The following is a 14629-nucleotide window of genomic DNA, read 5'->3' as shown; positions in this document are numbered from 1 at the left end:
ATACTGACAAGGGCTGTCACACAGCGAGTCAGAGCCAGAAAGGGAGACGGTCGAAATCACGTAGGCCTTAGGAAGAAGGAAACAGGCCAAGGGAGGAAGATGGGACAATGTAGGCTTGTGCAATGAGTCAGTGGGAAGGCCAGGACTAGATCCCAGGTCTCCTGACTCACAGCCCAGTGCTCACTACACAACTCCCAGCTTCCTCCTCCTTCAGGAGCACGGCATGGTGGTCAGACCTGGGTTTTAACACTGTCCTGACATCTGTTAGCTGTGTGACCCAGGGCTCTTTCTGAATGCCAACTTCCTCGTGTGTCAAATGGGGATAATAACCACCTACTACCATCTACACCACAGGGTGGTTGTTGGGGAAACCTTTTACAAACCTTCAAGCCTTGTTAAACTACTTTTATTCTTCAATCAACAAGTGTTTTACCGAGCATCGGTTGGCTGTCAGGCACTGTGCTGGGCACTGGAGAAACAAAGATAAAGGTGGCCTGTAGGCATCTGGGTTTGCTCTTTGGGGTAGTCGGAGACACATAATGGAGGTAGGCAGACAGTTACCTAGACTTCTCTTTGGCCTTGCACCATAGCAGGGTAACTCCCAAATACCTGGGTCTCAGACCCCAAGCACATCGCTCCAGAGCTTCTCCGTATCCTTTTTCCCTTCCCCAAACTTGGGGGGCTGCTATCTGTAGTCTTGGTGGGAGGGAGTGAATGCAGCCTTTTGAGGGGTGTGTGGGGAGATGTCAGGGTCTCTGAATATGCCTCTTGGCCTTGCTGCTAACTCACCAGGTGACCCCACTTCCTCCCCTATAAAATGTAACTGCTTCCAATAAAGTCCTCCTTTCCTTCTCTAATTTCCCTTGGGTTAATGCCTCATCCTTCATGCTATGGAAGGACCCTAGCTTCTCCGAGGCCAAACAAGCAGAGCACAGACTCTGGTGAGTAGTTTCAAGAAGGAAAGGCGGTGATGGGCCGTGCCAGACCACCCTTGCTGCATTCGGAGAGGCTCTGCGTGATGACTTCAGGGGGCTGAAATGTGGCAGCTCAGCAAGTCTGGAAGACCATCTATCTGCTGTGATCTGTGTTAGGTCTTTGGAGGACAGGAGCACTTGGCTGGGGTCTCATAGAAGGGATTCTTAGTCACATACCAGTCCCTTCCAACTCTGATCTACTGTGATTCTCACATGTTCTCCATCCATTAGTGCCTCAGAGAGCACCTGGAGGCAAGACAGAGGAAGCCTGTTCTTTTCCTCTAGTCTCCCATCTGTTCTATATCTTCTATAAGTCTACCAGGACTACCCCTTGGTCCATTCTACCCAGTAAACCACTTCCCCCACCCCCTACCACCTTCTAGACCAAGGGGACATCAAGGGGTAGCAGCTGTCTGTCATTCTTAAAGGGGAAGGCCTCCCAATTAATCACTGGCTCTAATCTCTCTTCCAATTCTCCTCCCATTGCTTTCTAGTCCGTAAGGGCTTATGACAGGGGTCTGTAAAGATCTGCAGAGACAGGTGGGTGTCCCAGGGAGGAAGACTTGACCGGAGGAGCCCCCTGTTCCTGGTGAGTGCCATATGGTTAAGGGGGTGGCTGAGATGGGATAGAGGTGGGGAGAATCAGGGTGGCTGGCAAGTAATGTTGAGGGGATGGTTTGAGGGCACCCAGTGGAGTCAGGATCCCCAACACTGTGCTCCCCCTGAAGACAACCCTGAGAGAAAGACAGACACTGACAGGGAGGAGAGATTGAGCCAGGTAGAGACAAAGAATTAGAAAGCAAAATGGAGACAGAGATATTTGGTGCAAAGAAATCCTAGGAGTGAGAACACCTGAGTTCTAGCGCTGGGGAAGAGGGAGCTAATATCTGCTTTTAGAATCACACACTCCAGGGGCAGAGAAGGTTTCAGAAGGCATCTAATCCAACCCTTTCCATTCTTGAAAAAGTTGTCATCCAGTCCATAATTGAAAAGCCCTGGTAACAGGGACTTCTGGGGGCTTCCCATTCTGCTTTTGAACAGCCCTGATTTGTAGGAGGTATTTTCTTTTATGGAACCAAAATCTGCTTCCCCTCTACCCCCTGGCTTCCTTCCTTTGCTCCTACTTCTGCCCTTTGTGGCCATAAAGGACAAGCTTAATTCCTTTTCCACACAGCCCTTCAAGTAACTGAAAACAATTAGCATATGTCCCCTGAGTCTTCTTTTCTCCAGGCTAGATATCCCCAGGTTCATTTGTCTCTCTTGCTTTCCAGTACCCTTCCATCCCAGCAGCCCTCCTTTGGAAATGTTCTGACTTGTCGGTGTCTTTCAGACATGGCCCCAGAACTAAGCAATGATGCAGATGAGGTCTGATGGGGCAGAATACAGTGGGATACAGAATACACAGCTGCCTCTTTCTTTATAAACGCTGCATCTCTGCTAATGCAGCCCAGGATCAAATTCACCCTAACCTCCAGTGCTTTCTCTACATAATTGGGCCCTTGATCTTTTGAACTTGGTGGCATGTTTTTTATAATTATCCCTAAATTTAATCCTATTAGATTGGACCCATCATTCTAGTTTATTGATAGTGTTTTGAATTCTAATTCTGTTGTCCAAGGTATTAACTTAGGCTCAGAATGCAGAACCTAGCCCGTTGAGGAATACTTGCAGAAGAAAAGAACAGAACTAACAATTTGCAGCTGTCTAGTAATTGACTGGGCTTCCCTAAGAGCGAGTGTGTGCTTTATTTAAATGCTTGAGCAAGGTTTCCAGGTGGTGCCTTTGCCCCTAATCCAGCCTCAATACCCCTAGAAGATCTCTGGTCTGTGGGATCAACAGCTTAGCCCAGAGCTGGCTTCAGAGAGAAAAGGGCTATTAAGGGGCTTCAATGATTAGCTGGGAGTGGGGGAGGAGATAGACCAGCCCCTTAGAAACATCCCATTGAACCTTAGACTCTCAGAGCCAGAAAGGCCCTTTAGAGACCCGTTAGGGTTCAACTGTCTTATTTTACAAATGGGGAAACAAAGGCTTAAGTTAAGTGACTTGTTCAGGGTTACACTGTGAATGACTAGTAGATTATATTAGTAATTTGCTAGAATTTAAGGCTAAACTGAGGGCCATAGAGGTCAAATGACTCGGCCAAGGTCATAGGATTCAATATACACTTATTAAGTGTTTCCTATGTACTAGGCATGTGGAAAGGAAGAGGAAAAATTGTCAGTCCCTGTCCTTAAAGAAAGAAACACACATTTATTATTCGACAACCCTGGCAGATAGGTGCTATTATAATCCTCATTTAACAATTGAAGAAACTGAGGTTAAGCGATTTGCCTGGGATTGTGTAGCTAATAAGTGTCTGAGGCTGGATCTGAACTCTGATCTTCCCGACTGCCAGGTCCAGAGCACCACCTAGTTTGCTTACATTCTTCTAGGGGATAGGATGTATATACACATAAGCAAATACAACATAATTTGAGGAAAGAGAGGGCACTAGTGACTGAGGTGATCGAGGGGCTTCATGGAGAGGGTGGCACCTGTGCTCAGCCTAGAAGGAAGATAATGACTTGGTGGTTCAGAGATGAGCTAGGACTGTGCTCTAGGCATGGGGAACAGATGGCCTGCGAAGATTAGTGGTCTTCTAGCTCTCAGTCTAGGTAGTTTCTCTGCTTCAACATCTGAAATCCACACAGGGACTGTGAATTCATCGTGCCAGCCTTGAGATTCTCCATCTCTTTTCTCTAAAGGCTTCTCCAGACAGGCTAGGGGTAGGCAGGGCTAGGGGCAGACTCTCATGTCCCCTCCTCTCTCTCCCCCACCTAATCTCTTCTCCCATTGCTTCCTCAGGTGGGGCAATGTTTCTGAGCAAGTGTGAGGGAGAGCCAGCTGAGGCAAGGCCCCCAGGGTCCTCGGAAGCTGAAGAGGCCCCCAAGAAGAAACACAGGAGGAACCGCACGACCTTTACAACCTTCCAGCTTCATCAGCTGGAGAGGGCCTTTGAGCGCTCCCACTACCCTGATGTCTACAGCCGAGAGGAGCTGGCCACACAAGTGAACCTTCCTGAGGTTCGGGTGCAGGTGAGACCGGAAAGCAATGGGCCTCCCATCAGTCATGTTCACTCAAGTAGCTTAAGTCTTAAGTGTCATCCCCTGTACTTAAGGTTGGGAAGGGGGGTGGAGATAGAAGAAAGAGACTCTGAACCCTCCCTTCAGAGAGCTCCTAGTCTAGGGGAGAGACAAGATTTAGACTTGTGGAAGAATCAGAGCTCAGGAGAGGATAAAAGCAAAGACAAACTGGGCTGTGGAATTCAGAAGACAGCGATGTTGCTTGGTAGGGGTAATTGTGGGTGGGTCAGGGAAGGTGTCCCTGGGTAAGTGGGTAGGCAAAGCAACACACATGTATTAAGTGCTTATTATATGCCAACCCCTGGGTATACAAGTACTAGCAAAAATAAAGATAACCCCTGCTTTCAAGGAGCTTACAATCTAATGGGAGAAGACAAGTCGTTTTGGACTCCTCACTCTCTCTCTCTCCATATTTAATCTGTTGCCAAGTCCTCTTTTCTCTTCTGACACTATCTTAGGGCAGGCTCTCATTACTTTTCAATCAGACTCTTGCAATAGCTTTCTTATTGGTCTCTCCACTTGGGTCCATCCCCTATTTGGATGTTAAAATAACTTCCTAAAGCACAGATCTGACCACATCACTCTCCTATTCAATAAACTGCAATGGTTCCCCATCACCTACAGCCCCACCCTACAGGGAGGGCTGTGCAAAATCACCAGCATCACTTTCTCCTCAGGAGCCATCTGGGTCCCAGACAGAGGCCAGGATGACTGGAGATGACTTTTCCAGTCTTCTTACACTTCATTCTCCCTCCCCTCCACCCTTTCAATTTAGTGACACTGGCCTCCTTGCTTGTTTTTCCTCCAACAAGACACTCCATCTCCAGGCTCTAGGCATTTTCACAGACTATCCCCCATGCCTGGAAGGCTCCACCTGCTGGCTTCCCTGGATTCCTTCAAGTCCCACCTTCCACAAGAAGCCTTTCCTGATTCCCCTTAACACTGTTGATTCCCTCTAATACATATCTTTTCTGCACATAGTTGTTTTCATGTTGTCTTCCTCATTAGACTATGAGCTTCTTGAGGGCAAAGACTGTTTTTTGCCTTTCTTTGTATCCCCTTAGTACAGTGCCTGGTAAGCAACATACATAAGAGAGCTGGAGAGCAGGGAGGTAGAAGGGGCAGGCGGAAGATTCTAAGACAGAACAAAAGCTCTGGGGCAGGAATGAGCCTAGAAGGCCTGATGAGGATGAGGAACCCATCTTGGCAGAAGCCAATGCAGTATTCCTAGGGAAGTAGGGAGGGAGGAGACTGTAGATTAGGGCCAGGGTACGGACAGCATTGGGGTACCTCGTGCAGACAGTGGGAACAATTAAAGGTGAATGAACTTGGAAGGTTGTGACCAGTGTTGAGTTTTTGAAAGATAACTGGCTACCTGGGCAGGAATGACTGGAGGAAGAGAAAATGGAAGCTGCTGAGGAGGAAGTCGGTATAGGCAAGATCAGATGGAGACTGGACAGTGGTGTAGAGTGGAGAAGGTAGAAGTTGGGACGTTTTGGAGGCAAAATCATACAATGTCATAATTGGAAAGTACCTTAAAACACAGAACAGGCCAGAGCTAGAAGGACTCTTAGATAGCATCTCAGCCAGGGGTTCTTAACCTTGTCTGTGTCATGAACCTCCTTCTCAGAATTACGTATTTTTAAATAATTGAAGGAAATGTTACATTTTGTTTGGATACTTGTGAAAATGAAAATTTAATTTTTTCCCCAGCCAAGTTCATGGACCCCCTGAAATCTTCCTGGGACCCTTTGAGAGTCTGTGGACTCCAGGTTAAAAACATCTGAGCTGGACAAATCCTCTCATCATACAGACAGAGATAGATGAACAGATATGGCATTTATCGATCGCTTACTAAGTTCTAGGTACTGTGTTAAGGGCTAGAGGTACAAACATAAGCAAACAAAACAGTCGACTCTCAGAGTTTGCATTTTAAGGAAAGGAAGTCAACGTATACAGCGGGTGCTGGAAAGTAGGGGGGGGTGGGGTATGGATAAGGCAAATGGCAATGAGTCAGAGAAGTTTGGAGAATGAGTCAAGCCAGAAGTGAAATGAGAATGGCTGGGGCCCTTCAAGAAATAATGAACCAGGGTAGGGAATCACCAGTCAGGAAAGTGGACCTCAGAGTGGTTTCTTCAGGGTGAGAAGGCAGCTGGAGAAGTGGAGAAATTGAGGCCCAGAAAAGCCAGAGAACTTCCCCAAGGTTGAGTCGGTGTGGAGACTAACAGGGAATAAATTTGGGCTCTTCTAGATGGCCCTTCTCTCATCATGTTTAGCCACTATGGCCTATTCCTACCCCACTCCAAGACCTCTAAGAGGAAGGGGGAAGCTTATAGGGACTGGGAGGTTGGGATATTTCTTGTTTGAGTTGATCTGATCCAGAGCCCAAAGAGGAAAGTGACATTATCTGCCCTGCTTCCCTGAGAAGGGTATTGTGATTGCCAGTGTCCTTCAGGAAGTTAGAACTCTAGCAGATACTAAGCAGAACTTTTCTGACAGGGAGAACTTTGGAAAAAGTGCCTAAGGCAGAAAAAAGTTTCCTTTTCTGGTCTGAGGCTAGATAATATGGGCTGGACCACAGGAAGTCCCACTGAGATGCTACAAAACAGGCACAAAGATCTCAGGAGTCAAGACTCCTATCTTTATCTCCCCCATCCTTCTAGGTCTGGTTCCAGAATCGTCGGGCCAAATGGCGACGTCAGGAGAAGCTGGAGGCCAGCTCTGCGGCAGTAGCAGCAGCAGCTGCCACCAAGCTTCCAGAGGCCCCCATGTTGGCCTTTGCTCGGCCTCCGCCAACTGCCTCGCTCCCCCTGGACCCTTGGCTGACCTCAGGTCCCCCAGCCATGCATGCCCTCCCAGGCTTTCTGGGACCAAGGCCTGGTCTACAACCCACCTATGGGCCTCACACCTTCCTCCACACATCCTCAGGACCCCCTCCTTTTGGAGAGGCCTTTGGTCCCCTGGTAGAAACTGGGGATGCCCACACTCGAAGCTCCAGCATTGTCTCTCTTTGTTTTCGGGCTAAGGAGCATGTCCAGACTCTTGATAGGACCTGGCAGCCTCTCTGACCCTGTCCCTGCTGCCCCTTCCTTGCCTCAGACTTCACCAAGGACAGCTGGGCTCTTTCAGGACCCTCTCTGCTCTGCTCTTCCCTCCTGCCCCAACCCACTTTTGAAGCCCTTCAGGGATGCCCAGCAGGGGCCAGGCCCTGTGAGCAACTGCTGACGAGGGCTTTGACCACGTTAAAGATGGATCAACTGAGAACCAGGAAGCTCAAGCAACTTGGCAAAGGAGATACAGCTAGAGAGTAGTAGGGCCAGTATCTAAGAAGCAGGATTCTTGCCAGGGGTGGGCTGGTAAATGTTTAGTAACCAGCTCTCTAAAGACAAAAAAGGTATGCGCCAAATCCTTTTAAATTTGATGTGAATCATTAATATTTTCTCCATTACTTTCCTAAGGCTAGACAAGCAACAAAACAATAAACGAAGCTTTCATTTGTAGGGTTTGCCCATTAACGAAATTTAAAAACGCACGCTGAAAATTTAGCAATTGGCTAGAGTTGATCTCATCACCTCCAGTTAATGGGGGGTGGGGTGGGGATGGAAGTATTGGTTCCTCTCCATCTCTTCTTGCTGAATGGGAGAGGGATGGGGGTGCCCTGTGTTCACGCTGCCTTCCCAATAAAGTCGGGTATGTGTGTCAGAGTGACAACATGGTTCTCTGTCAGGGGATTGTCTCTGGGGCAACCTGAGGAAGGAGGCCCTAGAATGTCAGAACTGGGCCAATCTTCAACTAGCAAAGAACTCAGGTCCTGATTCTAACTCTAGTGCTCTCCCCATTATGGCACACTGCCTTGCCATGCTGATTGTCAAAGCTACAAGGGATTTCAGAGTCCAATTCCTCCATTCTCCCCATCTATTTACAGATGGGAAAACAGCCAAGTAGGGAATGGATTCACCCAAGGTCACGCATTGAAGCAGGGCAGGGCCAGGGCCAGGGCTCAGGTCTTCTGGCTCTCGGCTAGGTATCATTTCACTTCTGGGAACATCTGGCACTAAGGAAGGCGGAGGAGGAGGCAGGATAATTCCTCCTCCCCCACAACCATAGAGCTCTGCCACCCTGATCTTCCCAAACCAGAAGCCCTAGAGGTGCATGGGAAGATCAGGAGTCCTAGATTAGCAACAAAAAGGAAAATGGAGAAGTTGGGTAGATGGCAAAGTGTTGGGAAGGGGAGTCAAGGTACTTGGTGCCTCATAGCCACCAGCGACACTTGGAGAACGTGCACTCAAAGGAAGCTGATGATTTGCCATAACGTGTATCAATTAGGAAGAACAGAGAGGTAGCTTGCTACGATGGAATGTAGCCCTTTCTATTCTAGCCGTGGAATCGTGGGGAATACATTTAATCTCTCTGAGCATCAGCTCCTCATCTAGAAAATGGGCTCAGTAGAAATACCTGGAGGACCTACCAAAAAGGTAAGTTAGGGATTCCTCTCATTAGGTTCGAACAAGGTGATGCATGTAAAGAGATCCGCAAACCTTAGACAGCTACATTAGTAATACAAATGGAATCTAGGCATCCTGGCTTCCAGTCCAGAACTCATCGCTCCTGCTGCCACACCAGCTGTCCAGGCTGGAAGATCTGAGGTGGTCCCAATTACATCCTTAATGAGTGATTAGGTGGAAAAACTGGGATGATGCTGGGGACAATGAAGTCAACGAGGTGGAAAGAGCTTGATTTTTGTCCTGGTGTGGCCATGTTGCTTGTTTTTTGGCCTGGCATCAGGAGGCTACCTTTGGCTGGTGCAGATGTTGAGATTCCTTACTTAGAGGGAGTTAGCATGCTCCCTCATCTTTGCACTCACCACTACAAGAAACACCAGGGATCCTACCCTTACCTATCTGGACTGAGGTGGAGTTCAATATTGATGAAAGCCTTTTACATCTCAACCTACAGTCATTCTGGGGTGCCCTCACACCCAAGTTCACAACTGAGCCCCAACTTGTATTCACTATTCACCCCTAACCCCACATCCCAATTGTGTAAACTTGTATTTCAAGAGCTGAGCCTTCACTTCTCCGTTCACATCCAGATCTCCATACCCAAGTTGCTCTGAACATGTAGAAATAAAGGTGGAGGAGGCACCATGCCCTTTCTGCCCTTGTGGGCAATCAATCCCCCAGCAGAGGAAAGGGAGGAACAATGTCATGAATACCTGTTATGTTGTGCCAGTTTTTGGGCAGCAATCATCAGCTAGACAATGAAATTACTTATTTCATTTACACTGTTGGTGGAATTAACTCATCCACCTATAACATGATGGCAAAGTAGCACAGTGGATAGGGTGTCGGGAATGGATTCAGGAAGATCTGAGTTCAAATCCAGCCTCAGGCACTAGCTGTGTGACTCTGGACAAGTCTCTTAATCTTAATCTCAGTTTTGTCATCTATAAAATGATCTGGAGAAGGAAATGGCAAACTACTCCAGCATCTTTGCCAAGAAAACTCCAAATGGGGACATGAAGAGTCCCACATGACTGAAATGACTGAACAACAATCACCCCCGACCTGTTCCCCATGCCCCTTTTTTTCCATCTCACTGAGGGTACAGTGGCTCAGAAAATCTCTAGCCCTGGAGTGCTTGGCAGGTGGGGAAGGTAAGCCCAGGGACAGGGGAGACCATTATGATTAATTCATGCCTTAGTCTGGGGAACTCAATGGATCTCAAAGTTTCTTACCAGCATTCAGCACACAACGTGTGGATCTGGGGCTAAGGTAGCTAGAGTGAATTAGGACCAGACTGGAGAGGGAGCCACCACCTTCTCCCTCAGAGACTGCCAGATTAGTTGTTGCTGTTCGTTTTGCTTGGCTCTGCCTATTTGTTATAAGGGTCTTGTCTTCCTTCCTTCCTTTATTTTTCTTTCTTTCTCTCTTTCCTTCCTCCTTTCTTTCTCTTCCTTCCACTCTCTCTCCCTCCCTCCCTCTCTCTCTTTCTTTCTCTTTTCCAGTGGGGAAGTGAAGAGAAAAATTAAATGCTTGATGATTGAAACAAATAAAATTTAATTAAAAAAAACTGGTTGCAGCTTTGGTGGTCTGAAGCTGACCCAACCTGCCCCATTCCTGAACAAAAACAGTCATTTAGAAAGTTCTTACCTAATACTCTCCTCCTGTAAAGTAAAAACCCTCCCCTGAATCCATCCTTGGTAACTGAAGTTTATTTTTCAGTATTGTGCAATAGTGGGGGGTGGGGGTAGGAAAAGCACATTCTGGAATTAGTAGACTTGGGACCTATATTAGTGACATTTTCAACTATAAAATAGGGATGACAAAATTCGTATTCCCTACCTTGTGGGGTTGACATAAAGGAAACATTTTGTAAACCATGGAGTCTGATAGAAATATTGACTAGAAAACTTTGAGGTCCTTTCTGTTAAATAAAGTCTCTGAGTTATTATGGAGGCAACGTGGCGTGGTGTCAAGCACATGAGATTTGGAGTCGGAGGATGTGAACCGCTCTTCCTCTTGTTCATAGCAGTCTTATTGTTCCCATCGATTCTCCCCTTCCCACCTATTTTGTTTATTTTTTAAAGTCAAACAAAACAAATTCCTTCATTGGCCAGATCCAGAAAGACATGTTGGAGGTGGAGCTGGAGGAGAATGCCTTGTTCTGCACCCTCAGTGAATCCCCTTTCTGTCCAGAGATCTGTAGCTGGCTTCATCAAAGATCTGGAATCTTCGTGGGTTGGTGATTGTGTTAATCAGAGTCCTTAAAGGCTTTCAAAGTCCTTTGAATTTATAATGTCATTATTGTATAAATTGTTCTCCTGGTTCTACTCATTTTAGTTTGCATCGGTTCATGTCTTCTAAGGTTTTTTTTTTTTAATGAAATCATCCTTTTCATCATTTATTATAGCACAATAGAATTCTATCACATTACTAATAAGTTAATTCAGCCATTCCTCCATTTTTTTAAATTAGATTTTTTAGTTTTAGTTTACAACACTTAGTTCTACATGTTCTTGAATTTCAAATTTTCTTCCCTTCCCTCTCCACTCCCGCCCAAAATGGCATGCAGTCCGATATAGATTCTACATAAACCTTTGCATTAAACTTATTTACACAACAGTCAAGTTGCAAAGAAGATTTATGACTAATGGAATGAATCATGAGAAAGAAGAAACAAAGCCAAAGAAGAAGAGGAAAAAAAGAGAGCAAATAGTTTGCCTCAATCTGCATTCAGACTCCACAGTTCTTTCTCTGGAGGTAGCCAGCTCTGTCCATCATGAGTCCTTTGGAGCTGTCTCTGAGCCTTGTATTGCTGAGGAGAGCCAGGTCTATCAAAGTTAGTCATCACAGAACCAATGTCTGCGGTTGCGTATAGTGTTCTCCTGGTTCTGCTCCTCTCATTCAGCATCATATCATGTGGGTTTTTCCAGCTTACTATGAAGTCCATATCTTCCCCATTTCTTATAGCACAGTAGTATTCCATTACCTTCATATACCACAACTTGTTCAGCCATTCCTCAGTTGATGGGCATCCCCTTGATTTCCAGTTCTTTGCTACCACAAAAAGAACTGCTATAAATATTTTCTTACATACAGGTCCTTTTCCCACTTGTGTGATCTCTTTGGCATACAGCCCTACAGCCATTCCCCTATTGATGGGAACTCTGTGAGTTTCCAGTTCTTTGCCACTCACAAAAAAGCTGCTATAAACACTTTCACTCATGTGGGTCCTTTTTCTTTTCCTTTGATATCTCTGTGGTATGGACCTAGTAGCGATAATTCCTGGGTCAAAAGGTTTGCTTGCTTTACAGAATCAGCGGATCTCTGAGCTGGAAGGGACCTTAGGGGTAATCCAGTTCATCCTGTACCGGTGAAAGAATCCCATCTTTACCATCCTATGAAAGCAGACAAAGTCTTCTCTGCTCCCTCTTTTAGAAATATTAAGAGATCATTAAAAAATTCTCTTATTCTGAAGTTAGGTGGCACAGCGGATAGAGCTCTGGGCCTAGAGTCAGCAAGACCCAAGGAGTTCAAACCTGACCTCCAGCAGAGGCCATGTGACCCTTGGTAAGTCACTTAATCTGTCTCAGTTTCCTCAATTATATAATGGGGATCATACTAACATTTATGTCACAGGTTCAAATGAGGTATTTCTAAAGCACTTAGCAAAGCGCCTGGTATATAGAAGGCACTTAAAAAATGCTTACTCCCTTCCCCTTTGGACAAATCTCAAAAAGAAACTCGTATCAGTCTTTCTGTCTCCAAATCCCAATTCTGAAAGAGTATTTCTCTTTGATCAGCCCAGGAAGGACCCTTTCCTGAAGTAACCAGGGCAGTGACAGGACAAGGGAAAAGAGCCTTCTTGACCCATCAAACTTCCTCTTCCTCTCCCTCCCCCTTCTCTCAGTGCTCTGCCCAAAGGAAGGTCTGTTTCGATGACTGAAGGTTTCTTCAACTTCGGGTTTACTGGCTACATTTCTTGCTCAAAAACCAAGCCTTAAACTCAATTCACTCTGGAGCTCATAGATTGGACAATAGGTCCTTGCCCTCCTTGCACAGAGTAAATGTAAATACTAAATAATAACTGTTTCTCTTTTGGCCAGGAACCCTGAGGGTCTTCCCCTCCCAGTTTTTTTTTTTTTGAGTTTTGATTAAAGGGGCCATCCCTTGATTAACTTCTTAAAGAGGCCTATTCACCCTACAGGGCGTTACCTCACTCAAAGTAAGACCTTAGCCTGAAAGGGCCAGGGTCTCCCAATGCATCCTGGGCCATCTCCAGTCATCCTGATCTATATCTGGCCACTGGACCCAGATGGCTCTGGGGGAGAAAGTGAGGCTGGTGACCTTGCACAGCCCTCCCTCACTCAAATCTGAGTCAACTGCAAGTCATGGCATCATTTCCCTGATGTCATGGTCCTCTGAGAGTGAAGGACAAACACGACAAGGGCCATAACCTCTATGTGTTCCCAGTGATTAGCACAGTGCCTGGCACACAGTAGGTGCTTAAGAAATGCTTACTGATTGACTGGCTCAAGAAGTTTTATAGGGTTAACATCAGAAGCAAACTGCTGATTATACTGTTATATAAATTCTGTAAGTATCCTTGCTCAATTGTGACTGAAATATACTTTAAGAGTCCTATAAATTCACTAATAATTAAAGAAATACAAATTAATGCAACTCTGTGGTTCTACGTCCCCCCATGGTTGTCCAAGTTGACCATAAAGGTACTCTCTCAGGTGACTCCTTAATTCATAGGGTCTGATGAGAAACCAAGTCTACCCTGAGAGTTTTAAAAGGTTGGGAGAACAAGTCACAGTAATTGTGGAGTCAGAGTCCAGGCTGGGTTTCTCAGCCAATGCTTAGAGAAGCAAGAGGTCACCTTTGGGACCATAACACAGTGGTAGCTAAGATGCAGGCTCATCTAGCTGGAGCATCACATTTGGACATGTATTTGGTGGGACCAATACTATGTAGGAAGTATGCTAAGTTTTGATCCTACTTTCTCAGAGACCGAGGTGAGTAGAATGAAGAGGGAATGTTTGAATGCTTTTATCTCTGAAGTAAATGTCCCTTTGCAAAAGCTAATCAGTGGTAAATGGAGCTGGGGCATAAATCACTCTGGCCCCTAATGATAGGGGGAACACAGCCAAATGGGGCTCATGCCAACGGCAGTACAGAGACACCTACAAATGCCTCAAAGAAAGAGGAAAAGGAACCATACGTATGAAAATACTTATAGCAGCTCTTTTTGTGGTGGCAAAGAATTGGAAACCAAGGGGGTGCACATCAATTGGGGAATGTATTATTGTACATGAATGTAATGAAATACTACAGGGCCATGAATGAAATACTATAGGGGAATGATGAATAGGATAGTTTCAGAGAAACCTGAGAAGACTTGTATGAAATGATGCAGGGTGAAGTGAACAGAAGCAGAACAATTTGTACAATAACAACATTCTGAAGACAAACAACTCTGAAAGACGTAAGAACTCTGATTTAATGCAATGACCAACCAGGATTCCAGAAGACCCATGATGAAATATGCTACCCACTGAGGGGTCTGACTCAAGATGCAGACTAAGAAACATATTTTCCTAAACATGTTCAATGCAGGCATATGTTTTGCCTGACTATGCATATTCATTGCAAGGATTTTGTTTTCGTTTTTTCAAGGGGAACAGGAGGAAAGAAGAAAAATGGATTTTTGTTAAATTTTAAAAAATTAAATTTAAAAAAATCCTATAAACTGGGACTTTAAATTTATTTGGGTTATCAATGGACATGGGGGACACTTGCCAATTTGGACATTTCTCTAAGCAAAGGAAATAGCAAACTACTCCAGTATTTTTGCCAACAAAACCCCATGGACAGTATTAAAATGATAAAAAATGACATTGGGAGATGAGCCCCTCAGGTTAGAAGGTATCCAATTTGCTACTGGGCAAGAGTGGAGGATGGCTGTAAGTAGCTCCAGAAAGAAGTGGCTGGGCCGGAGCCAAAAGAAAGCTCAGCTGCAGGTACG

The 14629-nt window shown here is 45.8% G+C and overlaps 1 protein-coding gene across 1 annotated transcript; it reads left to right on the top strand.

Annotated features, from left to right (window-relative positions):
* Window positions 1–1499: 1499 nt before the first annotated feature.
* Window positions 1500–7164, top strand: RAX2 (retina and anterior neural fold homeobox 2). Its single transcript, XM_036751238.1, has 3 exons — window positions 1500–1563; window positions 3819–4048; window positions 6760–7164. Exons 2-3 carry the CDS (start codon window positions 3827–3829, stop codon window positions 7162–7164), a joined length of 627 nt encoding a protein of 208 aa, XP_036607133.1. The 5' UTR covers window positions 1500–1563; window positions 3819–3826.
* Window positions 7165–14629: the final 7465 nt, after the last annotated feature.

The sequence above is a fragment of the Trichosurus vulpecula genome, chromosome 1, assembly GCF_011100635.1.
Source record: "Trichosurus vulpecula isolate mTriVul1 chromosome 1, mTriVul1.pri, whole genome shotgun sequence".
In the NCBI taxonomy this organism is placed as follows: Eukaryota; Metazoa; Chordata; class Mammalia; order Diprotodontia; family Phalangeridae; genus Trichosurus; species Trichosurus vulpecula.
The sequence above is the reverse complement of the archived record's forward strand: the minus strand, read 5'-3'. Positions and strand labels throughout refer to the sequence as shown.